Here is a 27344-nt window from a genome sequence, read left to right as displayed (position 1 = left end):
ACTGTATATGCAGAAATTCATATTTCATCTCTCTTTCTAGGTTTAAACTATGTCATTATGGGCCAGGTAGAAGAAGATGGCAGAGGCAAAATCCTACCCAGCAGCTTTACTATGAGTTTCAAGACTAAGAATCAAAAGATCCTGAATGTCTTGAAAAATAAACAGTGTTAAAACTGAACTCTTGCAGTTGTGCCCTATCACCTTTCTGTCCTTCAAAATCTGCCTTCATACAAACAAAATTGGGGGAACGGACATCCGCAAGAACAAAGTACTTTTTGCATTTCTGCAACTCTAGAATTCCTATTGACTGATTGATATTGCAGCTAACGGGGAAAAAATTATATTTCAAAATTTTCAGCAACACCAGACCAACATACCAAATTCTCACTATATTGAAGCTCTTAATTTATACTTCTCCCAAAAGGATTTTCTAGAAATTATTTATGTGGTGACATGAATACGTGCAATATTTATAATGCTTTTTTAATTTGGCTTTTCTGTTTTATTGCATAACCATTTACAATTAATAAAAACTTTAAACAATAATGGTGTACTTAATTGTTGTTTAGCAAAAACAAATAGGCCTAAAACAAACTGCCCATATGCTGTACAAGAGGCTGGAACTAATACCATTTCAGTTTCTATACAGTGTGATTATTCTTCTCATTCAACTGCAGGTATAATGTGGCGAGCACGAAATTTGGAGATACAGTGCCAAGTGGAGGGACCTTTTTTTGTCCAGGGGTGGCCATGCTCAAAAGTGTGTGTACAGGCCTACACATCATCACAGTGCACAGACATAATTTCCTTCTTAATTTACTTGTCCCCAGCAAGTTAAAAACGTCTTTTAGGAAATCCCCTAAGTTTAGCCCCAGCCATGTTTCTTATACATTTGTGTTAGAATTGAAATCTAACTCAGGCTGGGCTCTTGATGGTATTATGCTGTGCTAAGGCTTGGGGCTATATGCTCTTTCAGAGTATTCGAATTCAGTGAGGGCTACATAGGCATATGCAGGACACTGGTCAGTTTGTTTTTTTCAAGCAGTCTCAGAGGAATTTTTTAAAAGAGCACAGATGTGTAAGGTCCTATCCTATAAGTGCCATGAAGAGCTAATAGAGGTGTTTCTCATTCATATATTCTACAAAATACAAACCCCATTTATAAGAGACTGAAATTCATAGGATTGTTGTAAGGATGCATACAATAAGCTAATAATACAACTGTAAAATTAAAATGCTAAGTCCTAAGCAGAATTAATGGAGCCTATTTTCCACTTTTTTTAGCATGGTTACTCTTACCTAGGGCCAGTGTCCCCTCTCAGGTGTGTGTGCACACACACACACATTTTTTGATGTCTGCTGTTAATTTTAGATCCTGCTCAGGTCGAATCGGGAAGGTCCCATTCTGAATGCATGTGCACACACACTGCCTTGATACTGCCGCCCAGAAAACTCATTCCACACACACATGAAAAAAAATGAGGGACCACTGCCTATGACTCCCTCCCATATGTTGTGAATTTGATTTGTCAACTGCCAGCACATGGGTTATAAAGGGGTGTTGCCTACTTTGAGTGGCCACCATCCTGAAACATGATGCCAGATTTTTAAGAAATACTAAGAATATTTTAAGAAATATCCCCTACAAGTCCTGTGAATTTACAGTAGAATTTGTATTCTACTGTAAAGCACAAAAGTTATTGGAGGACAATACACACACACACTAATCTCATAAGCCTTCCCTTTGGAAAGTCAGCGAGAGAGAGAGAGAGAAAGGGGAGAAGTGTGTTATAGTGGCTAGTGTTCGAAAAGAAAAGAGATCTGGAAGGATAAGCCTGTGGACATCAGCTGGCTCATTAGTAGAAAGCTAGCAACTACTGTCATGCCTTATTGGATTCTGCATTCTATATAAAGGTCTTGAATCCTGAAATAACACACATTCTAATCAGGCTTCCTACTGCATTATTTCTATACTGCTTGCTTGGGGCTATTCGTTCTTCTTATGTGCCCTTGAGGAATAATACAGATAAGAAAATAAATGTTTTAAAACAAAACATACCTTTTGGGAGGCGAGAACACAGGGCATTCCAGTTACTTGCTGTGGATCAAATGATTTGCATCTACTCCTAAGAAGTTTCTTTACAATCAAAGTATAAGATACATATCCTTCATAGGACCCTTCAGATTGATAGGACCCGCATTATTAATGAGACAACCCGGGAAATGCAGATCTTGTTATTTATTTCTGTGGACATTTTTAAAAAACAAGCACAGCTGATAGTGAATAGGTCAACCCAAGAAAATAGCAGAAAAACAAGATAAGAGAAAGTATCACAAAAACAGACTAGCTTCTGTTCTATAAATTCCAATGAAAAGATATCCAGACCACATTATATCATTTCATGTGATATACAGTAGCCAACGTAAACTTTACTGAATACATCCTCGCATTATCTATTAGGCTAGCATAAGCCAAATGTTTTACAAATACAGTTCTATTTCTGACAAAATATATGGCATTAAGCATTCACATATTTTTAAACAAAAATCTTTCATTTACCTTCCAGTGAAAAGAATGCTATTAATTCCTTTTTTTGGAAAACAGAATAGTGATTCAATTATTATTTAAATGAAGTCTACAGACAATTCAAAATAAAACTCAAATTTTAACCAATAAAACTCACCCAGAACTCAATAAAACTTACCCAGTGAAGTAATATGCAATGCTATAATACACAAAATAAATATGCTTTTCAAGAAATATTAAACTCCCTCAAAAGGAAAAATGTTGACTTAAATCTCATCCTCTCTTTATTAGATACTGGGCCAGTTCAGACACAATGCAGAAGTTAGGTTGAATTTCATCTTCCCTGGTTTGTTTTTTGTCTGAACGCACCTCTGAAATTCATCTGAAGGTTCAATCTGGCCCAACAAACCAGGCGCTGTATCCAAAGTTTGTAGTTGGCTTGTTTGTTTTAACTGCACTTCAATTTGCCACCACGTTACAACCCAACTGACCCTGGTGATTTTTTATTTTTAGGCTTGTGGCAAGAGCTCCGCCTCTGCCCACAAAGAAACCAGTGCAGAGTGCCCCAGAAGCAGTTGAGTAGTGTGGCAGCTGTAGGTAGCCAATGCCTTAGTGGTTTCTCCTTCAAGCACACTTGGGCACAGACACTGACCAGGAATATAAGGGGGTGGGGGGAGGCAGGAGGGGAGGGAGGCTGACTATGGGAGCCAAAAGAAAGCCGCAAGCAACTTTCTGTGCTGTGGTGCCATGGGCCAGTGTCGTCCTTTCCTGCTCACCTGCTGCAAAGCAAATGTTTCAGAAGCAAAAACATCAACAACACTCCTAACCTAATTTCTGACTAATCATTTCGGATCCCTCTCACATCTTGGTGTTTGGTGCCTCTTTAATCTTTAGTTAAGCAGTGCTATTTAAACATCTTTGAGTTGTGTGTTTCTTGCATGCACAAAGTTGCAGGGCGGGAAAGGGGGAACAAAAGTGACTGAGGGAAGACTGGGTGTGGGGCAAGCACCAAGCCATGGGCTGAGGCAAACAAAGAGAGGTGGACACAAGAAAGAGGACATCGGTTTAAGCAATAAGCCCCATTACAGCGACTGAGGTGGAGGTAGTGGGGACTTAATTGGAAATGCAATGCTCCCTCTTTAACCATCAGGAAAGGGGATCACCATCTTCTGATAGTACAACACTAGGGAACGTGAGGAAAGTGACAGCCATACCAAGAGCAGCCAAGGATGTGCCAAAAGAGCCAAAGTGGCTGCTTTTCAGCGCCCACACCAAGCTAGTGGCCAATGATAAGAGAGGGAGTGATAGGGCAAAGGATTGCCAGGAGTTTGGCAGACTTGGATTCCGTTCGGGCAGACTGGGAAAAGGAAACCACTGGCAGCCAAAAGAAACCACATTGTCACTGAGCAATCTGCACAGGCACAGAACTCCTATTTATGACTGTCGCTGGATCACTATCCAGATCAGAAACATTTACTGTACAAACAACATTCCCCCTTACTTCCTTATTAAGCAGAATGAAATTGCTGATCATTTCAATGTTTACAATATAAACCATATTACACTTAGCACTTAAGAAAATTAAGCAAAATGCATTCATAGCAACATATGAAGCTGCCATATACTGAGTCAGACCATTGGTCTATCTAGCTAAGTATTGTCTACACAGACTGGCAGCAGCTTCTCCAAGGCTGCAGGCAGGAATCTCTTTCAGCCCTATCTTGGAGAAGCCAGGGAGGGAATTTGAAACCTTCCGCTCTTCCCAGAGTGGCGGCTCCATCCCCTGAGGGGAATATCTTACAGTGCTCACATTTCTAGTCTCCCATTCATATGCAACCAGGGCGGACCCTGCTTAGCTAAGGGGACAAGTCATGCATGCTACCACAAGACCAGCCCTTCTTCTTAGTCATTCAGAATAAGAAAGTACAGTTTGGACAATACTTTTTCAATCAGCCCCAACACACACACACACACACACACACACACACACACACACACACACACACACACAGAGTGTGTGTGTGTGTGATTTATACACTGCCCCAAACTTCCATCTCTGGGCAGTTTATAGCAACATAAACAAATTAAAACAGAAATTAAAACCTTTAAACAATTTATTTTATTTTTACATTTATATCCAGCAACCACAAGTAAAACCACAGGTCTAAAAAGCTTGGGCAAATAAATGCGTCTTTAGAGACTTTTTTAAAATTGTCAGATATGGGGAGGTTCTTATTTAAGCAGGGAGTACATTCCAGAGTCTTGGTGCAGCAACATAAAGCCCATCCCTGTGTTTCCACCAGACAAGCAGGTGGCAACTGTGGATGAACCTCTCCAGATCATCTTAGTGGGCAATGGGGCTCATAGTGAAGATGACATTCTCAAATGATATGATGAGAATGTGCTGGAATGATGTCCTGGTATAGGCACATCCTTATTGCATGCTGGGGCTGACAAAGTATCATCCAAATTGGCCCACAGTCTTCATAAAGTATTTCCTACCAACACACAGACCCCAATCCAATTTAAATAAGTAAATCTTCTATTAGCTGTCGAAACTGACTTGATTTACTTATTTCAATTGGACTTAAAAAGAGTTGTGCACGGGAAAATCTTCTACACGCACACAGAGAAGAGGGGTGATATTTGGCAATTCTCCTTTTCTTCACAGCAACCTATGCCTCCTGAAAATGTATCTGAGCATCCCATAACCCTGAGGAATATATTTTTGGAAGGCACGGGCAGCTACGAAGGGAAGGCAGGGGAATAACTGAATATTGTCCTGTCCCTTTGTGTGTATGCAGAAATGTTCCCCACACAATTCTTAGTTTGAATGGAGACCACTGTCTATAATAGTTAACATTGTGAAACAATGTTTGGAATTTAATTCCATTGAAACATATGTGGGACTTACTTCCACATAAAATGATTTAAAGGTTATGTTGAAATTCAATATTTCAAGTATGGTTTAATGGGTTGCCATTTGAAAATAACTTAATTTTAAAAATCCAAAAGATTTGGATACGAATTGGGATTTCCTATTGGAAACTTCACTTAGCCACCAGTTTTGCTTAAAAATAAGATCACGAATCCAGTCCCAAAATGTTATAATCTTTGGTATCATACAGTGGCATCAAATACAAAAAACCCCAGGAAATATTATAGTGATCTAGCCTTTCAAGATCTATGCATGTCTGCTTCAAAATAATCATTGTAAAAATGTTTTATATGAACTTTACATATCACCTTCCACAAATGTGCTTTTTCAGTTATTCCAATCTTTTGCTGCTGCCTGTACTACTAGAATGAATAAGGGTAATTTTAGGATTCTTATTTGTGCTGCTGTTACACAGTGGAAGAAGGTGAAAGACATTCAATCCTTATTCACTTCTCAAAGATGCAAAAAAAAAAATGCAAACAAGGATTCAGTTCTAATATCGAGTAGTTAATGAGACTTTTCAGCAGACCTTTGGCAGAAAATTTGCCTTTAGCAGACTATATACAAGTTTTCTATACTGTACACACGATAAAAAGCTTCAAAATACAAAAACAGTCATTTTTTTCACAAGTGAATTTGGCTGTGCTCATGCAGTGGTATTTTTAAAATATATGAATAAGAAAGAGTCACCTTTTTTTATTTGGGCTGATAAAAATATTCAAATGAAGGTATTTAACGTTAGGCATTTTATTTTAAATGTCGAATTTTAGTTTCGCTGATAAAATATGGCATACTTCGAAGTCCGGAAACCAAGTAGATCTCTAATTTCATTTCGGAATTTTGACAAGTCCTGTCGTAGTTCATTGAGGTTTTCAACCGTTGCCTGGTCAGTACTTTGCATTCTCTGCCTCATGGAAGTCAAGTAACGATGAACTAAGCAACACATCACTTTTTGGTAATTTTCATCCCTCTTTTGCTTCAGATTTTTCCACTCCTTTAAATAAACAGTGATAAATAAGATAGGATGTACAAGGAGTCACAGGATTTTCTCAATTAAGCTTGTGCATGATCGATAATTCCACAAACTGTAAAATAACACTGGCTGTGATACATACAAAGTTAAGTAGTTTTAGGCTGACTGACGCAACTGGAGGAATAAAAAACATGTACTTAGCAGTGGGAAATGACTTGTTTAGCAAGCATAAGGTTGCCGGTTCGTATCCCCGCTGGAATGATTCCCAGATTATGGGAAACACCTATATTAGGCAGCAACGATACAGGAAGATGCTGAAAGGCATTATCTCATACTGCACGGGAGATGGCAGTGGTAACCCCCTCCTGTATTCTACCAAAGAAAAAACACAGGACTCTGTGGTCGCCAGGGGTCGACACCGACTCGATGGCACACTTCACCTTTACTTAGGATCATGATCTGTTGCATTCAAAATGAATGGGTGATTAGCCAGCTTCTAAATAAGGTGGAGGGCATAGTAGACCCAGACGCCTATGGCAACACCCTTTTTAGTAAGCTCCTCCCAAATCCAGCCTGTTCAGCCAATCACAGGTCAATGGCATAATGTTTTACGAACAGCTGCTGTGAAGACCATGTTGCAGCCAAACAAATATCAGCCATCCTAACCCCCAACAGATGTGCTGCCGAGAGAGTGTATGCTTTTGTTGAATGTGTTCTTATGGTACGTGGGAGGTCCACACCCTGCTGCTTGTATGTTTGCACAATCAACTCCACCAACCAATGCACTAGCCTCTGTCCTGAGAATGGTTGGCCCTTGCCTTTCCCTTTATAAGCTATGAAAAGTTTCTTTGTTCTCCTGTTTTCCCAAAATAGTATAACATAGAACGACGTACATCCAGAGATTGTAGTGCCTTTTCTAATGGTGATGCTGGGTTTTGAAAGAAGGTAGGTAGAGTAATTTCTTGATTCATGTTTACTCTGCTTTCGTCCGTATATTGCAAACTTCTTCCATTTGCAACTATAATTTTTCCTTGTTGACAGCCTTCTATTATTAAGTAAAAAATTTCTTAATACCCAGTTTTCCATGCTGTCATTCTCAGAGTCTTTACATCTGGGTGCTGAACCTTTCCATCATCCCAAACCAGAAGGTCAGGCCAAAGAGAGAATCTGTAGTGGAAACTCTTTGAGAGTTTAAGAAGTGATGCAGACCAAGGCTACCGTGGCCACCATGGCATCACCAGTATGCAGGTTGAGTTGCTGCTCATGATCTATACTAGCACATAATTGATTAACAACTGTGGTGGAAATAGATACAGGAGACCTTTGTTCTACTGATGTTGAAAGGAATCCCATAGGGATCTCCTGCCGACTCCTGCATGTGAGCAGTATCTCTGACATTTTTTATTGGCAGCAGTCACAAACAAGTCCACAGTGGGATGTCCCCACAAGTCAAAAACTCATTGTAGATAGGTGCTGTTGATCTCCCATTCGTGGTGTCAGTTGAGTTGTTTCGAACTGAGGTCATCCACCAATATATTGTCCACGCCTCTTATGTGCATGGCTAGAGGGCACAGTCTGTGGCTGATGCACCATTCTCAAATCTGTATACTCATCATCTATTTTATTACAGCCATTGGCCAGCAAGAATAGAGGTAGCAAATACGTCCAATACAACGATCAATAATCAATGCTAAAACACAATAAAACAAAATACAATCATTCATAATAAGTTACTTAAAAACAATAAGCAGCTCCCGCAATTAAGCGCTTAATTGAGACCTTAACCTAATGGCTATATAAAAAAAATTAGCTAATTTTTGTAATCTCAGAGCTTAAATCCGCGAGGCAATAATATGTGTAAAAAGGCTCACACCTTCCAGGAAGTTTAAGTAACAGAGGGAAAATAAGTTCTTCTCTAACGTTCCAATACAAAAAACAATATAACAAAACATGGTTGACAGTTTCCAAGAGACCAGCGCCACAAGGGCAAAAAAAGTTACAGGATGATTTTTAGCAAGCCTCTATTCCAAAAGAGAAGAGGGCAACACATTTAACCGGGCCCGAGCAAATGAAACCTGAAATTTAGAAAAATGCAGCGTTGTTAAATAGTTAGTACCTTTATCTCCCCAAGGTGGCAGAATCCCAAAATGTAAAGGGGAGCAAGTCCTATTGGCCGAAAACATCAGTTCCTGCCATTCAATATCATGCAACCGGAGAAATAATGTTTCCTTCACCTTATTATATTCCCAAGTAAGAAGTTCTGAAGGAGAAAGACCCAGTTGCATTATTTTGTTGTTTACATATGTTAGCCAAGGGTTAGGATAAGAATCCACCCATAAATATTGGAAAAAAGAAAATTCCTGAAACTCTGAACAAAGTTTACTTCATCTAGCAAAAGTAAGCTCCCAGGCTTTACAGGCTATAGAGACACACCCAGATTCCAAACATAGAACAGAGTAAGACACGCACCTAGGCACTGCAAAGATAGCTCTTAAAAAAAAATAGACTGTACTCTCTCCAGTTCAGCTGTTACTCCCTGGATCCATAACGGGACTCCAAAAAGTAGTTGAGCCACAATCTTAGCACAAAATACCTGGAGTGCCATGGGAACAAACTGACCCCCTTTAGAATAATAAAATCGCAAAAAGGCACTGAGGGTATTTCGGGCTATATGAATTGGGTGACAGCCTATGGGTGACAGCCTATAACTGAGATTATATTGAAATAATATGCCTAAATATTTATAGCTGTAAACCTGCTCAATGCACTTCTGATTTATTACCCATTTATATAGTTTCCTGGATTTAAAAAAAACCAAGACCTTTGTTTTTTGTAATTAACAGTTAGTTTATCATTACAGTAGCCGGCAAAAGTGCACAACAGTCTTTGCAGACCTAATCTGGACTGAGATATCACAGCTGCGTCATCGGCATAGAGTAATACAGGCACTCGTTTGTTGGCTAGCTTTGGAGCATGGGAATCCACCCTCTCCAGAAATGGAGCCAGATCATTAATAAAGAGATTAAACAGTGTCGAGACCAAGACGCAGCCCTGTCTAACCCCTCGAGTAGAGGGGATTGAGTCAGTTAGGGCCCCATTGGTAGCATATCTAACCCGTAATGAGGAATTAGAGTAAAGTTGCATCAATCTGTATACTCAAGGTGCAGAGCGAACGGGACACTGTCCCCCCTTGTCGGTTCAGATATGCAATGGACGTCATTTTGTCTAAACGGAACTGCACCACTCTGTTCTTGAGCAGCGGCTTGAATGCCCTTAATGTAATAAACACTGCCAACAGCTCTAAATAGTTTATGTGTCATTGAGTTTGTTGTATTGTCCACCGCCCCTGCATCTGATGCTTGGCACAATGGGGCCCCCATCCCCACATGGACGAATCTGTTATTGCTCACTGAGCGGGGGTTAAAGGCTCAAAAAGAACCCCTTCCAAAAGATTGCTCTCCAGCGTCCACCAGCATAGAGAATGTATTATCGTCAGTAGGAGGGTCAGCAACTTTTTCTGACTGTTGACACTGGGGCGGAAGTTCCTGAGGTACCACTTCTGCAGAGGCCTCATACGCAGATGTGTGTAATGCACTGTGGCACTGCAGGACACCATCAATCCTATCAACTGCTGAATGCTTTCCGAGAGCTATATTGGGTAGGGGTGTGCACGGAACCGCAGAGCTGCGGTCCGGCACTGTGGGGTGGGTTCCTTTAAGGGCGGGGGAGGGTTTACTTACCCCTCCCGCCGCTCCCCCCCCCCCCAGCACGTGTATTCTTTGTAGTAATTGGAGTGGCAGGATACCTCCCTGCTGCCCCCTCTCCCTCTTGAATGCAAAAGGCTTGCCGGAGCCTTTTGCGCACGCGCACGTCGCGCACGAGACTCACGTCTCTCTGATGTGCGCGTGCGCATATCGAGGAGACGTGAAGCTCGCGTGCAACATGCCCGTGCGCAAAAGGCTCCAGCAAGCCTTTTGCACTCAAGAGGGAGAAGGGGCGGCAGGGAGGTATCCTGCCACTCCAATTACTACAAATAATACGCGCACTGGAGGGGGGAAAGCGGCGGGAGGGGTAAGTAAACCCTCCCCTGCCCTTAAAGGAACCCACCCCACAGTGCCGGACCACAGCTCTGCGGTTCCGTGCACACCCCTACCCAGTATAGCTCTCGGAAAGCATTAAAGGAACCCACCCCACCCAAACCAAACTGGCCAGGTCCGAACCGGTCCGGATAGTCTGGAGGCCTTTAGAATGGCCTCCGGACCGGTCCGGACCCATCCCTAATACTGGGGTCAAGGTGAAATAACGGATCAAGTCCTTGATCTGCTGATAGCATTCTATTGGTAAGAATGCCCTTTTAAACTATACATCCAGAATTGCTCCAATATAACTCATGCATTTCTGGGGTTCCAGGTTTGACTTCTTCCAGTTGACGTTGATGCCGAGATCCTGCAACAGCTGTAACACATAGTGGATCTGCAAATGTAACCTTTCTTTGTCATCGCTCACCAGAAGCCAGTCATCTTAATATGGATAAACCACAACACCTTCCGTTCGTAAGTATACCACTACTACTACCATGTCTTTCGTAAAAACACGTGGGGCTGTTGATAATCTAAAAGGAAGCACAGTATATTGGAACACTGCATTTCCCACTATAAATCTTAGGTACTTGCGGTGTCCTCCTTGAATGCCCACATGGAAGTACGCATCATTCAAATCTAACATTGCTACCCACTCCTCCTTAAACAGGAGAGGCAGTATCCCTTGCAACGTTGTCATTCCGAACTTGCATGCCCACACAAAGCAGTTGAGAACCCAAAGGTCCATGACTGCATGAATTCCCCAATCCCTCTTTGGGATCTGAAAGTAATGGGAGTAAAATCTGGACAGTCTCTCCATCCACTGCACAAGGATGATTGCCTGCTTCTCCAGAAGCACCTGCACTTCTTCCAACAACGTAGGAGTTGTTTTGGTGTACTTCAGTCCCACAAATGGAGGCAAAGCTTTGAACTCTGTAGCATAACCAGTCTCAATAATTTGAAGTACCTACTGATCTGATGTTATGTGATGCCATGCTTGGACATGGCTTGCCAACTTGATGGAATTGTCGGCAACCACAAAGCAGATGATGTGACTGCTTTGGCAGTCATCTGTTCTTGCTTGTGCGGTGGACAGTCATGCAGATCAAGGAGTCTGCTTATTATTGTCCTTCGTAGGCCTGTTGTTATGGCCCTTGTTTCTTTGGCCAAATCCTTTATTTCTTTGGTTTGGTCTGTACTGACGGAAGTCTAGTCTATCGTGCTGTCTGTACATGGGTTGTTGGCGACCAAAAGGGCACTTAGGGGAAGACATTGCTCTAGTTGTTGTGGATGCCATGAGTGTTTTGGCTGTAAACTTTGATTTCTTTAATGATTCCATTGTGGAATCCGTGCTCTCACTAAAGAGGCCTTTCCCATTAAATGCCAGGTTTTCTACACATTCACGCATGTCCTGCTGTAGAGCTATAGACCTCAACCATGCGTGGTGGCGTAAAGTCACCACAGTCACCATGGCTCGCAACTCTGTTTCTACTAGGTGCTTGAATATACGAAGTTGCTGCCTAGTGACAGCAGTAGCCTTCTCATATATTTCTGCAAATGGATCCTGAAATTCCTCTGGTCTTAGGGAAGCAGAATCCTGCATTAAAATGTCCCATAAGAAATGATTAAATAGAGCCATACTGGCTGCATAGTTGGCAATCCGGACAGCCAAACTTGAAGTTGTATAAATTTTTCTTCCCAAAACATCAATTTTCCTGCCTTCTTTATCTGAAGACATTGTATGTTGATGTCCAGCCTTTGATGAAGACACACAGTCAATAACCATGGAATTTGGGACAGGATGAAATAATAAGTATGCATTTTCTTCCTCTTGGATCCTATATAATCCTTCCAAACTCTTAGACACTGGTGTAGAGGTCTGTAGCACCTCCCAAGCTGTCTGAGCCACCTTAGTGATCACCGGGAGCATAGGAAGGACGACCGGATGTGAAGTCTTAGCCGCATATTATAATATTATAATATATATCCTTTAAATCCATCTCTGGCAGCTTCAAGTCCATACCCAAAGCCTCTGCTATTTCTCTTATTAAGGCATGGTAGGCTTTTAATTCCTCAGACAGGGAAGTAGATGTCTTTGGCGGTACATCCGGAGATGGCTCTGCAGGATGGCTGGCCCCATCTGAATCTGTGTCTGTGGACTCAGAAGAATATCCATCAACTGTACCATCTCCAGCCAGAGGCAATGCCACCGGGGGCACTGTCTTCTTTTTCTTTGGCAATAATGGTACTACAAGGGTATCATTGGCCTTTTGTAGATCTCGGACAGGTGCAACATTAAGTGGCTGTGCTGTTGGTAAAGGCAGATCTGGCAGTCCAGGCTGTGTCTGACAGGCAATTGAGACCCTCAAATATGTAGAGGTAGGAGCATTATTTGGTAATTATTTGGTCCATGGACATGCCCGTAGTCCGGAGACTCATCCATTTTTCTGGGACTACCAGTAGAGATGGTTGTACAACATGTTGTGCTGTACAACATGTTGTGCCCTCCACTGTTGGTATTCAGTATAATCATCAGGTAGCGTAGCAAATAGTGCATGCCTGAAACCACATGAATGCGTCAGCTCCCCGTGACCGTGCAGGCCCTGCATGTTTTGCTGCAGGAGCCCCTGAGCGGTCACATACTTCCATGCTAGATGTGCAAAGGCTGTTGCCGTCGCAGCTGGCGCCATAGGTCTAGAAAGCATTGGAACAGTGCGTGTCACCACAGGCTCTGGTATGCGCAATGGCGACATCATTCGGAACGGCATCAAAGGAGTCGTAGTAATGCATAGCAGAGCCACTGATGGTGTCTTTGGATGTGACATCTGAACTTCCTCGACATCGAGCCCACTGCTTAAGAATCCATGAAATGTTGATCCCAAAGGGGTGCTATTTGAAGAATCCAGTATTGCCAGTAACGAAGTAGCAGTGTTTGGGTCCAAAGAGACATTATTGTCCTGATCCTGTTCTGAAGCCAGATCCAGGTAATACACCTTATCTAGCATCCGTTCATGCAGGGGAGCAGATGGGGATTGTGCCAGCGTTTGAGCTGGAGACAGCTGTAGCACCTTTCTAGGTGGAACCACTGACAGAGCTGATCCCGTAGCTGTTGTAATCAATGCCAAAGGCTGTCTCAACATCAATGTCGACAGCAAGTTCGAGGTCGTGACTGTGGTGGATGGCTGCACTCTTGACGTTGACATTGATGTTGAATGTGCCTGTCTTGATGTTGATAAAGCCACATTTGACATCGAAGGTGGGCTATATGCTTGTACCGTAGTAGGTGATGGTGTACTGCACTTTGATTCTGTTTTGCTCTGGTGCTTCTTGTGGAGAATCTTGCTTCTCATCCAAGGAGTGTCTCCACTTCTTGTCCTTATGGCGATGAGTCATTTTCAGGACTTCTGTCAGTCTTTTAAAAACCGGCTCTGATCCCTCAGCAGCGGTTTTAGACTGCGGTATCGCAGATCCCCCGCACGCATGGTATCAAGCTAGACATTGTGCTTGACAGTGACCCCAATGTCAAAGGGTAGTTGGGTCTTAGTGTCGGAGGGCATGACAACTCATCGTAAAGCACCTCACGGAGATGCAGCACCCTGTTCTTCATTGTTTGTTTGGAAAACAAACAACAAATGCTACATGCTGCCGTATTATGTTGTTCTCCCAAGCAGAGTAAACATGAATCGTGGTAGTCCATAAATGGTAGCTTTGCATGGCACTCCACACATCTTTTAAAGGTCTTTTTCATCTCCATCTTGAGAATGAGAGCCCCGAGGCTTCCACCTCGCGGCAGTCAAACTAAGACAAACTCAGTCCTTATTCTCCCACTGTTAAAGAAAGACTCCCCTTTTCCAAAACCACGCGCTATTTACACCAGAAAAGGTTTCAAATGGAGGGGGAAGCATTTATGCATTTATGCTTTGTTTTATGTTATGATTTCAAAGTTAGAAAAACTATAAAAGGGCCATTTTAGAGAAGATATTCACTGCCTTAGTTGCAAATCCTGCTTTTTTGAGATTCCCTACAATTGAATAAAGCGATAATATACACCTTTGCTATTTAAATTGGTTGGAGAGTATTTATGACAATAAAAAATGAAATGGCATTTCAGATGCAACATTCGTTGCCTAAGACCACTCAGATTTAACTAATCTTCATCACATTGACAAAAAGAGCAATTAAAATTAAAATCCATGACTAAAACCAAACCACTTTGGGGTTGTTTTTAATGAAAGGTGGTATATAAATTTAACAATAAATGTTTAGAAGTATATACTTTCACCCCCTGCCCAACCTACAATTAATTCCAGCTTATTTTCAAAGGGCTTCAAGTTTTATTTACAAATTGCTTGGCAGCACCAATGTTTAAGTAATCGCTAATTGCTCCTAATGATAGTTTTACTTATTGTTAAATTTATATACCACCTTTCATTAAAACATTCTCTGTTCATCTGATTTTCAGTCTGGTTAATTAAATCGGTGGAGGTTTAGACTTTCCTGATGGGCTGAAACAGCTAATCCATTTTGATTATGACATATAATTAAATTAGCTTGCATTACATAGTGAAAAAGTCCAGGAAGGGAGAGATGGGGGGATGTGGAACCCAAGGTTCCACATCCCCCCATCTCCCCCTCCCTGAACCTTTTCAGTTAAAACGTGGTTCAGTTAAAACGAAATGTAGCATTGACTGTAGAAAATGCAGATGTCTGCATCCTAAGATTAGATTTGTTATTTCAAATGAATAAGTTAACTCCAGTCTCTCTCACCTCTGCAGTCCCCTGCCACATGCACCTCTCTTATCTACCCATTTTCTCTCTAGCCTTCTTTCCCCCCACTCCTTCCTCAACTGCTCCCTCAGCTAAACATCCTTTCCGAGGCCTGTCAATTCCCTTGTTGCCTACCCAAGCTCCTGCCTAATTTTGTTTTTTCTATGCCTCTTTACCTAGCTCCTTCTGCAAGATCTGAGCAGCTTATATAGACTTCCTCTCTCTCCCTCAAGCCAGACCTCCCTATCCTCTTTCCATCTCTTTCTTTTCTAGCTTTTTCTCTTTCTTTCTTTCTCTCCCTCTCTCCCTTCAATCCTGCTCCATCCCCTTTTCCTTTTTCTTTCCCTCTGTGTCTCTCTCTCAAGCCAAGCCTGTCCCATTCTCTTTCTCAAGCCAAGCCTGCCCTATTCTTTCCCTCTTTCTTTCCCAGTCTTGCTTCTCTCTTTCCTTCTTATGAAAGCCTGTGTGGTGAAGGATCAAAGTATAATCTTCTTATCAAAAATTAAGAGAAAAACTTCTCTAATTCTTTTCCTTAGAAGTGCTCCATGTAAGTGTGATGATTTGGTAGAGGTGGAAAGGAAGAACAATGCATTTTATTGTTATGTATTCTGTACAGATTGTATTGTATTTATTTTATTATAATTTTTAATTCAATTTATTTTATTTTAATTTGAATTAATCTTGGCCAGAACTTCAAAAGTTAAATTTTGATTAAATTCATTTTAATTAATTTCACTTTAAATTGATTTAATTAATTGATTGATATTAAGTTTTACTTTAATCATCAGCACCCTAAAAACTGACCTTGACCCCCATAAGCCAACTAACTGCTGGTCTGGGAAACTGCACATGAAGAATGTAGTGGTTCTTGAAACTCCGAATGAAGAATTTAGCGGTCCTTGACTCCAAAAAGGTTAAGATACACTGCGTTAGCCAAAGAATGGTCTCATAACAGTCCAAGTCCAATAAGTCCAAAGTATCAGTTTTTTCTTCTCTTTTCTGTTTGTATCTAGATGAACCGAGGAGCCAGCAATGAGGTGCTGATGCTTTGGCGGTCAAATAGAACCTGGGAAAATGGTGCCCCCAACTGCCGATTTCAATGGAAAGCACAGACCACATGCAGGGCAGAGTGGGGGTCACAAGGAGCTAGTCAATCTACCTGCGAGGTCCCTGTTCAGGCACAGAACCCATTCTTTATGAATGCAACAGATCACAATCCAGATAGTTAGGCTACACATATGAACAAGCCCCTCCATAGCTTCATATGTTCAGGGAATAATCTAGTAAGTGAATGAGAGAATATTTGGTTGATTCCTTAAAAGAAAGGAAGGAAGGAAGGAAGGAAGGAAGGAAGGAAGGAAGGAAGGAAATGTACACACAAACACAGCCTGTACTTGTATGTCGGATTCAACCCAACCCAACATGGAAATTGTCAGGAGTAGCCAACGCAGCCCCTCCCAACTCAGGTCAGGCCAGAACTCCAACATTCTGTTGGCCCACTCTTGCTCCTTTCATTCCTTACCATGGTAGGGGTGGAGGCAAGGGGCAGGCACATTCTTTTGGCTCTTTAAGGGAAGCCCTGAGGCAGCTGCCTCACAAATGCTTTTTGCCGCAGCTTGAGTCAAGCCAAGCGGAAGGTAAGCATGAGGTGGTTGGCTGAGTGGACATTCCCCGCAGGGACTTATCAGGACATGGTCCTCCCTAAAAGGACAGCTTGGTCACTCAGGATCAAGTGATGGAGTATTCAGCAGTATTGGACTGGCTGCTGCTGAGAGATGATGTCATGTGTTATCCTCAAGGTTGAGGCCACCTGGGGTCAATGTCCAAAGTGTATCTCTCTCCATTCCAGGTGGCCTCAGCTTTGATGATTACACCCATCATCTCAGCAGCCGCCAATCCAACACTGCTGAAAATTCCATCACAAACATTCCAGAAAAACAGGTTGCTTACCTGTAACTGATGATCTGGTAGAGATCCGTCGATGTCCATAAGAATGGGGTTCTGCACCTGCACAGGAGCCATGTGGTAGCCATGCCTGAGCTTGTCGAAGCACCTAGGCCACACTCTCATGCTGGGGCGTGCTATTTAAGGCGGGGCCATGGCGCAAAGTCCCTCAGTTCTTGGACGACCATCCAGGTAACAAGGTGAGTTCATCCACAGTAAATGAGAAAGGTAAAAACAAGAGCCTGCACACCTGCATACACATAGAGGCAGCACTACTGCAGAGGGGAGGTCGGGATAGTCTTATGGGCATCGACGGATCTCTACCAGATCATCAGTTACAGGTAAGCAACCTGTTTATCTGGATCAAGATCCATTGATGCCCATAAGAATGGGTGTTTAGCTCCATCAGGTGGAGGCGAACAGTAGTAGCTATTGCAACATCCTTTTCAATACACTTCTCCCAAAAGTAGCCTCTGCCGCAGAACGTACATCTATGGCATAGTGTTTTATAAAGGGGGACTCAGAGGACCATGTGGCTGCATTGCAGATGTCCATGAAAGTCACCCCAGGAAGGTGTGCAGCCGAGGAAATGTGGGACCTAGTAGAATGGGCCTTTATTGTTTCCGGTGGAGTCTTGTTCTGCTGTTTGTACGTGAACAATAGATGTACGTTCTGACAACCGCTGCCTGGAGATTGGTGTTCCCTTGGGTATCCCCTTGTAGGATATGAAGTGAGGCATGGGAGGTTCGAAAAGCCCTTGTACGGGACATATAAAACAACAGAGCCTGGCGCACATCCATGGCATGTAGAGACCGTTCCAGGGTAGTAGAGGGGTCCCTGAAAAATGTTGGGAGAATGTTGGAAGGATCCAGGCGCATCTGGACCTTGTCCAGGTAAAAGACAGTATAAGGAGAGTCAACTCTAAGGGCTGTGAGCTCGCTCACATGCCTGGCTGTAGTTACGGCTATCAAGAAGGCCATCTTCTAAGAGACCAGTTTCAAAGAGGACATAGCCATGGGCTCAAACGGAGCTTGGGTAAGTGTAGAAAGTACCAGGGACAGGCTCCACGGCTCCACTGGAGGCCGGATTGGTGGATAAACATGAGAAAGCCCTTACTCCACGGGTGTGAGAATAACGTTTTCCTGTCACATCCCGGGTGCTGCGCGGCCAGGGCGGCCAGATGGACCTTTAAAGAGATATTGGCCAGATCTTGGGATTTTAGTGAGGTACCGCAAGACCTCTCGGACCAAAGCTTGTTTAGGAAGAAACCCCCTGGAGCGGGCATAGTTCTGAAATCGGCGCCACTTGCTCTGTTAATTTTTCTGTGTGGAAGCCTTCCGCTGGTTAAGCAAGATATGGTTCAGCAAATTATCTGCCAGGCGGTCAGGTGGAGTGTTTGTACACCTGGATGGAGAATGTGACCTTCGTCTTGGGTCAGGAGATCTAGGCGGCGAGGCAGGTGCTGGTAGCAATTCCTGGACAGTCTGCATACTTGTGGAAACCAGGCCTGCCTTGGCTACCATGATGTTACTAGGATGCCGCTGGTTGGCTGTGACAATAGGTGTGCCACCACCCTGGGTATCAAGGGGAGCAGCCGGGGGGGGGAATGTATGGGGTTCCCCGGGACCAGTCCAGTCGAAAAGCATCCCCCAGAAACTGTGTGTCACGGTCTGCTCTTGAGCAATAGCGGGAACACTTCGCATTTGTGGAGCACACAAACAGATCTATGGACAGGGACATCCACCGGTCAAAGAGGGGGATTAAGACTTCCATCTGAAGTTCCCACTCGTGCTGTTGACCCTTCAGGAAGATCTTACTGAGGTCGTCTGCTAAGGTGTTTTCCAAGCCCTTAATGTGAACTGCTACTGGGTAAAGCTGGTGTTGGATGTACCAGTGCCATAGCTGAACACTGAGGGCACATAGGCTACATGATACCATCCCGCCTTGCCAATTGATATAGGCTTGGCCATCGTGTTGTCGAGCTGGATTTGGACTACTTGGCCTTGTAAGATTGGTAGAAATGCCTGCAGCGCCTGGAAAACTGCCAGTAGCTCCAGGAAATTTATGTGTAACTGGGCCCGACATGGAGACCACCTCCCCTGGATCTTGTGGTTGTTGCAAGGAGCACCCCAACCTTGCAGAGATGCATCCATGGTCAACCAGACAGTAGGTGATGGAGCCTGAAATGGGACACCACTGACGAGGTTTTCCCGCCGTGTCCACAAGGAGAGGGAACGAAGGACCTGTGGTGGAATCAACAAGCGTCTCCGTTGGTCGTGCCTGGCTGGGTAGAAGATAGACAGGAACCACAGTTGCATTTTTCGCATCTTCAGGCACGCAAAGTGTATCACTGCATTGCAGGGAGCCATCAGTCCCAGCAGGCACTGTATGGAGCGAGCTGGTTGAATCCGTTGCTGTTGGAAGAACAGTACCAGATCCCGAATGCAAGTATACCTGTCCTCTGGTAAGAATGCCCTTTGTTCTTTGGTGTTCAGAACTGCCCCTATATAAGAGATTATGGGCGCCGGTTCCAGATGAGACTTCCTCCAATTGATTTGAATCCCCAGGTCTCGTAGAAGGTCCACTACATAATGGATGTGCAAAAGTAACTTGTCTCTGGCCTTTGCAGTTAGAAGCCAGTTGTCTAGGTAAGGATAAATAGAGACCCTATTGGTTTGTAAGTGTGCAATCACTACAACCGTGCATTTTGTAAAAACCCTCTGAGTGGTGGACAATCCGAAGGGCAATACATTGTATTGGTACAGTTGATGGCTGACGGTGAAGCTTAGGTATTTCCGATGACATGGACTATATTGATATGAAAATAAGCGTCCTTACGGTCCAGCTTTGCAAGCCACTGCTCTCCCTGGAGAAGCGGTAGGATGTGCTGCAACGCCATCATAGGGAATTTCCTGACACTGATGAACTTGTTCAGGCGACAGAGATCCATAATGGGCCAGATGCCCCCATCCCGCTTGGGAATTTGAAAATAACGGGAATAGAAACTGTCTCGCCTGTCTGCCCACGACACCGGGACTATCGCCCCTTTCTCCAAAAGTTCCTTCACTTGCTCCCACAGAAGTTCTGAAGGAAGGGTGAATCTCATTCCCATGAACCGAGGCGTGGTCCTGAATTCAAGCGCGTAGCCCGTTCTCACAATCTTCAGGACCCATCGATCTGATGTTATATGGTGCCATGCAGGGGCATGGCTGGCCAGCTTGATGGAAGGCTGGGACGGAATGATCCGTCAAGGCAGATGTCAAAACCCCCGCTGGTGGGAAAGGGGAGATGAGGTGTCGGTGGGCAGTCCCAAATTTCAAAGATGCTTCAAGGTGTCCTGCGCCTTTGAACATTGGGTTTGAGAGGCTTTTGGCGTCTGGTGGTATGCCCACTTCTGGTAAGTAGAATAGGGCTTTCTAAAGTCTCAGCGATCCTGACCTTGGAAAGAAGTTTGATACTTTCCATAGCTGGGTCAGAATTTGGATGCCTGTGAGGAAGTGGAAGCCACCGTGGTAAAAGTCTTGGCTGTAAATTTTGACTTTTTTAGTTGCTCCATGGTGGCATCCATGGTCTCGCTAAAGAGGCCTGAACCATCAAATGGGAGACCTTCAATTTTGTCCCTCATATCCACCTGGAGGCCTGTGGATCTTAACCAGGCATGTCTGCATAGAGTTATGGCTGCTATCATAGCCTGGGATTCACTCTTCGCCAGGTGCTTGGCAATGCTGAGCTGGCGACGTGTCAGGTCCCCAGAACTTTCCAGGGTTTGGCAGAACTTGGCTTTAAAGTCATGCAGGGACATTATATGAATTTTTTTTCCAGAAGTTCCCAAAGGCCATGAGTATACTTAGCTGTGCAGGCTGCATAGTTAGCTACTTTAATGGAGAGGCAGGATGTAAAATAGACCTTCCTTCCCAGTAAGTCCAACTTCCTACCCTCCTTATCGGGAGGCACGGTATGATACTTGCCCGTCTTCGAAGAGGAGGCACAAACAATCACCAAAGAGTTAGGTGCTGGGTGCTTTAGGAGGTAGCCATTGTCCTTGTCTTGCACCCAGTATAGACTTTCAAGTCTCTTAGAAGTGGGAGTAGAGGTGTGCAGCACCTCCCAGGCGCATTTAGCAGCCCTGGTAATCACGGGTAGCATAGGCAAAGCCACAGGAACAGTTGACTGTGACTGAAGCATGAAGTTATATACTGGATCGTCTGTAGTAGCAAGATGGGAACGAATGTCCAGTCCTAGGCCATCAGCCATGACACGAATATGCTTATGATAGGCTTTAAGCTCATCATTCGGGGAAACATAAGTAGGAGGCGCTACATTAGCAGGTGGATCCACAATGTTGTTTTCTTCATCAGAGTCTGACTCAAAGACCGATGAGCCATAGTGTTCAGAGGGGGAACATGGTGGAGGTCTGTTACCCTCTGCATCAACAGTAGTTTGTGTTCCCGCTGCAACCATGGAGGAACTGGTAGGGGGTCCGTCTGAGTAGCAGTTGAATGGGTAGACACCACAGATGTTTGGGAACCCCGCTGAACCATACCCAAAGTGCAGGTCTGAGTAGCTGCAGTGCTGCAAGATGGCAGTGCAGGCTGTGAGTCTCTTGCCGGAGGCAACGCCCAAGGCCTATTGTCCTCAGAAGCATATGGCTCCGCCGGTGATGTGGCACCCAAAGTAGTATGAACATAGCCACAGTTATGCCAAGCAAGTAGAGACTGGAGCTGGGCAGCCGACAGGGGTGGAGCTGACTGTGCTGAAGGGGCTGGCATAACCTGCCGGGCCAGTTCGAGATCCGAAGGTAAGAAACCTTTAAAGGTAGATGTGGAATGCTTACTCGATGATGAGTCCAGCAAGGAAAGAAGAGAGCAAGTGGCTGCAGGCAACGTATCTTCGGCATCGACAACGATGACCTCAAAAGTAGGCAACGGAGCCCTGTACCGAGGGGTCACTTGTGTGGAGGTGGAGAGGACAGGAGTATGCAGCACAGAAGGTAGAAGCCTAGTAGCCGGAGTTGACGGGGAAGCAGAAGCAAGCAGTGTCAGCGCCGGAGAGAGGGAGCAAGCTATCGGCATCCAGATGGGCGTCGGCAATCCGGGCTCGGTATTGACCACTGTCTACGTCGAGGGATCCAGCACAGCAGAAGAGGTCGATATTGAAGTCACCATCGAGCCCACGTTCGTAGGAGCTGCATGCGGAGGAGTTGGCATCGAAGGTTGCTCCTTAGATGAGGATGGGGTATGCTCCATTGTCAAGTCTGGTGACTTACAACGCTTGCGAGGTGGAGACGTGGTGAGGTCCACATCATGCCGTTTGGATGGTGTCCAACGTCCTTCCCTTGAACTTGATCGGTGGGTCGATTTTGAAGAGGAAGAAGAAGAAGAAGAAGAAGAAGAAGAAGAAGAACCACCTCTCGATGTCGATGTTGACTTTGATGGCTTCGGTGTCAACATCAACGTTGAAGGTTTTGGTGTCATCATCGATTTTGGTGTCAACACGGAAACTTCCTCGATGTTGAAGGTCTCGTCGACGCCGAGGGTTCATCTTTAGAAGACTTCAAAACCTCATGTCTCGAGGTCGGAGACGACGATTTCGAGTGATGCTGGCTCGACGCTGAAGGAGGAGGAGCCGATGTCGATCTTTGCGTCACTTTCGAAGATGAAGACAATGTTGAGGGACGAGGTGTGCCTGGAGTCGAAGGGCTGAAGACCTCGTCATAAAAAAGCTGCCCGAGGGCAAAGTGCCCGATTCTTTTGTGTCTGCTTTGAGAAAGACAAACAAATCTTGCAGGAGGAGAAGTTGTGCTCCTCACCCAGGGACAATAAACAGAGGTCATGAAGGTCTTTTGAAGGGAGCTTTGCCCTATAGCCTTCACAACACTTAAAGGACTTTTTCTCCTCAGCTATTTTCAGTTTCGATAGTCAAGTCCATTCCAAAGTCAAAGTCCAGGGGATCACCGATAGCCAGTCCGCGTCAAGAGCCAGAAATACCATCAGCCGTTCCGAGTCAAGAAACTAATGTAAGTCGTCAACCAGTCCGTAGTCAAAATTCCAGGAAGACAGTCAAGTTAGGGATGAACCGTAGAAGAGAGAGGAACTTTCCGACAACAGAGGCGGCAGACCGAGGTCCAAATGCAAAGGCGGTTGGAAAAGAACTGAGGGACTTTGCGCCACGGCCCCACCTTAAATAGCACACCCCGGCGTGGGGGCATGGCCTAGGTGCTTCGACAAGGCGCAGAACCCTATTCTTACAGGCATCGATGGATCTTGATCCAGATCTGCCACTATTAGCTACCTTATATTTCCAATAACAGGAGCAGATGAAGAAGGCATAAGCCAAAACATCTTGCCCTTAAATGTAATTTGTTATGTTAATATACAATAAATTTCTATTTATTCTTTCTGATTAACTGCATCCTTCTGGGATCCAGATAATACTTGTGTGGAGTGCTGTTTGAAGCTTAAAAAAAACCTCTCTTTCTCTCTGTGTTTATCTATCTATGTAGGCTCATCTGTTCTACAAGCATGTTTAAATTCTTATTTTGTGCTCACAACACTGTTATAATCTGGACTGAGTTAGGTTGATCTCTGGTAGTGTGATATCATGTGTGGATGAAATTGCTTGGGGTTGAAGAACAGCTGTTCACTTTGGATGAACAGAGTATTTTCTGTTGAGTTAGTTCCTTCGCTGTGCATGCCTAGTTCTGCCCTCAAGTCCTGTCCAGACAACAGATAATAAAATAAATAATAAAATAAAATAAAAATCATCATCATCATGAATTGGCAAACTAATTTGCATAACCATCATCAGTACATGCACTTGTTAAGTATACCCAAATTTACACAGCCAGTCCTTGGATTGTGAAGCAAGAAATGAAACAATTTTCTATGTGCAAATTTCAAATTCCTCCTTATTTATAACAAAATATATGAAGCACAGTGACTCCAGGACAGATTACTTATTTGGTTTTGAAGTGAACAGTCACATGAGGGTAAAATATGCCTGTCCTATAGACAAACAAATAAAGCCCCTCAATACTGTGCTATGGTGTGGGATAATCCTTCAGTTATTTTTACCTGCCAGAGGGAGCACTAGTAATTATAATATCTAATGAGAGGGTATCTTAAATATGTTTATTCAAAGAAGCTGTTAAACTAAGAGGCTTCAGTGTTCCCTCTGCGTATTTTATTTTTACATCTAGCAGGAAAAGTTTAAATTAGAGTATTCTATGGGAAAGATTTATTATTGTAGAAAAAGGCTTTTTGCTTTACTGAGTTTGTACAGCCAGACTTCAGATTCTGAAATGATGGTGTGAAATAAAAAAAGCAGAAGGACTTTAGATGCTTCTCTCAAGCAGTTCCTGATAGACATGTGGAGAAGTAGAACTTACGGCCTCTGAGGCATAACACTTTTGCCACATCCCAGTTCCAAAGGCATTAATGAGCAACTTGATAACAAGACTCATCCAAACTGAAGGCATTCATTTCTGCGATCTCAACTCAACCTAATCAACTAGACTTTCTACCCCATAGTCAAAGTATATGACCATATCATTTTACTAATTAACCTACTGGATATTTCTGAGAAGACAGTCCAGCAGTAGACCTATATTTGGAAACTGACAAAGGGTATATCTAGGTGCCAGGGTTCATAGGAGGTACTTATTCTACATTCTGGAGTGGGGGTGGGGATCCGTTAGGAAATATAGTTAATGAAGAATAATTAAACATAGTGAAAGAAAAGAGGAAATGGAATATAGGGATGTGCATGAGCTGGTTTGGCGCCTCCTCTGGGAAGTGCTGAACCGGCTCAAGTGTGGGCATTCAAACAGGCTCGGTGGGGTGAGAAATGGTTCCCTTATAAAGCAGGTAAGGAGCTCCTTACCTGCTCATCCCCACCCTGCCACTGTTCCGGTGGCGGTGCCCGCTCTCCAAACTACGTGCAGCCGCAACACTATTCCCTGCAGTCTCTGCGTGGCGCCAGCGAACTTACCATTTGCGTGCAGAGATTGCAGGGAACAGCGCCACAGCAGCGCATGGCATTTTGGACAATGGGCGCCACCACCAGAACAGCGGTGGAGCGTGGATGAGCAAGTAAGGAGCTCCTTACCTGCTTTTTAAGGGAACTGTTCCCTACCCCACCACCAGCTGCCCCGAGCCATTCGTGCACATCCCTAATGGAATATAAGATAACTGTTTTCACCAAGAAGGTTCTGTGCCAGACTAATATGATTTTTTAGTTTTCACAACATAGAAGATGTAGTTACTCCATCAGGAAATGTACTACTCGAAATGGAAAATAATGACAGGCATCTTCACTAACAGTATGAAGGTGCAGCATGCAAAACACTTCTGAAGCATATAGTAATCCAGAGTCGTGCTGTGCATGCACTGAAAAAAACAGGTTGTTCACCTGTAACCTTTGATCTGTAAGTGATCCACTGACATTCATAAGCCTGGGTTCTGTGTGTGCAAAGGACCTCATGGGTGCTCATTGTGGCACTGGTGCACCACCCCTCATGTTAGGCATGACCATTTATTTTGGCGGTTGGAGCGCCATTCCTTTGGTTCCTGGACAACTACTGTCATCTGACAATCAACCATCAAAATCTTTGAGAGAGCACATATTAATGACCTTCTATGCATTTATTGCTGCAGGGAGGATGGGAGGGTCTTATGAATGTCAGTAGATCACTTACAGATCAGAAGTTACAGGTGAGCAACCTGTTTATCAGTAGTGTGATTTGTTGGACATTCATAAGCCTGCGTGTTTAGCAAGATTTCCCAGGCAGAAAGAGCAATAAGTTACTGCAGGATCCTCTTCAGCACACCTCTCCCTCCGCTAGTTAGCCTCCACTGCAGAATGAAGTTAGCCTCCGCTGCAGAATGAAGGTCAATTGCAGAGTGTTTTACAAAAGGCTGTCCTGACGATCATGTAGCCACTTTACAAATGTCTTTAGTTAGGGTACCTGAGAGCTGTCCTGCAAATGCAGCATAAGTTCTGGTACCATTAAATAGTCTGCAACAGCTAAGTAGACCTTCAGGGAAACATAGACCAAGGTTCTGAGTTTTAAGCTCGTAAAGTATAATAGTATTTGTCTAATAGGTGCTTCATCAAGAATAAAACCCTGTACACGTGCAGAAGATTTAAACCTCCTCCACTTGTAAGAATAATTATGGCTAGTGGAGACTTTTCTCTTGTTTAAGAGTATTCGATCTCCAACCTCCCTTTTTTAGCGAAGGTGTTGAAGAGGGCTGTATGTGCCCAGCTCGAGAGGGTTTTGGAGGAAACCAATTACTTTAATTCTTATCAGTCAGGTTTCAGGCCTTGGCATAGCACGGAGACAACACTGGTCGCTCTTGTCGATAACCTTCTTCAGGACCTTGATGAGGGTAGTGTCCCCTCTCGGTCCTTTTAGATCTTTCAGTGGCTTTTGACACTATTGATCATGCTAACCTTCTCAACCGCGTGCGTGGGTTGGGTACTGGGGACACTGTTTTACAGTGGTTCCGTTCATACCTTAACAGGCGTGTCCAGTTGGTATGCATTGAGGACAGGTGTTCTGACCCATGGCCACTTCTTTATGGAGTTCCCTAGGGTTCAGTTCTTGCCCCTATCCTTTTTAACATCTATATGAAGCCGCTTGGTCAGGTCATTTGCCAGTTTGGGGTGAGATTCCATCAATATGCTGATGATACTCAGCTGTACATTGCCATCCCAGGCCATGCTGGGGATGCTGTTTCTGTGCTTGCTCGATGTTTGGAAGCTGTTAAGACCTGGATGACTCAAAATAAGCAATACTAAACCCCACTAAGACTGAGCTGCTCTTATTCAGCCCTCGTACCAGCCAACAGTTGGATCCAAACATTTTTTTGGATGGGGTGGCGCTGCCCCCAAAGGAGCTGGTCTGTGATTTGGGGGTTCTTTTGGACTTGTGCCTCCTGCTTGAACAACAGGTGGAGGCTGTGGCCAGAAGTGCATTTGCCCATCTTCATCTGGTTCGCCAGTTACGCCCTTATCTTGATCGGCAGGCACTAACGACAGTGACTTGTCATCTCCCTTGTCATCTCCCACTTAGATTACTGTAACACGCTTTACTTAGGCTTAATTTTGAAGACG

At 44.0% G+C, this 27344-nt stretch overlaps 2 protein-coding genes across 5 annotated transcripts in view; one reads left to right on the top strand and one right to left on the bottom strand.

The window, feature by feature from the left end:
* PCOLCE2 (procollagen C-endopeptidase enhancer 2) overlaps positions 1–540 on the top strand; it is a 57341-nt gene extending 56801 nt beyond the window's left edge. Inside the window, exon 9 of the mRNA XM_053305347.1 lies at positions 41–540. Coding sequence (XP_053161322.1) covers positions 41–171 — 131 coding nt within the window. The 3' untranslated portion in view covers positions 172–540. The remainder of the gene's footprint in view (positions 1–40) is intronic.
* A 1684-nt stretch (positions 541–2224) lies between these two features.
* Positions 2225–27344, bottom strand: part of TRPC1 (transient receptor potential cation channel subfamily C member 1) — a 62548-nt gene continuing 37428 nt past the window's right edge. For 3 of the 4 annotated variants that reach the window (XM_053305343.1, XM_053305344.1, XM_053305345.1), the window contains one exon: positions 2225–6459. In XM_053305343.1, coding sequence (XP_053161318.1) covers positions 6232–6459 — 228 coding nt within the window. In that variant the 3' untranslated portion in view covers positions 2225–6231. Of the gene's footprint in view, positions 6460–8554; positions 8699–27344 lie in introns of all 4 variants that reach the window. The other variant, XR_008318720.1, reaches the window with a different exon arrangement.

The sequence above is a fragment of the Hemicordylus capensis genome, chromosome 3, assembly GCF_027244095.1.
Source record: "Hemicordylus capensis ecotype Gifberg chromosome 3, rHemCap1.1.pri, whole genome shotgun sequence".
Taxonomy (NCBI): Eukaryota; Metazoa; Chordata; class Lepidosauria; order Squamata; family Cordylidae; genus Hemicordylus; species Hemicordylus capensis.
This window is presented reverse-complemented; position numbering and strand designations above follow the sequence as displayed.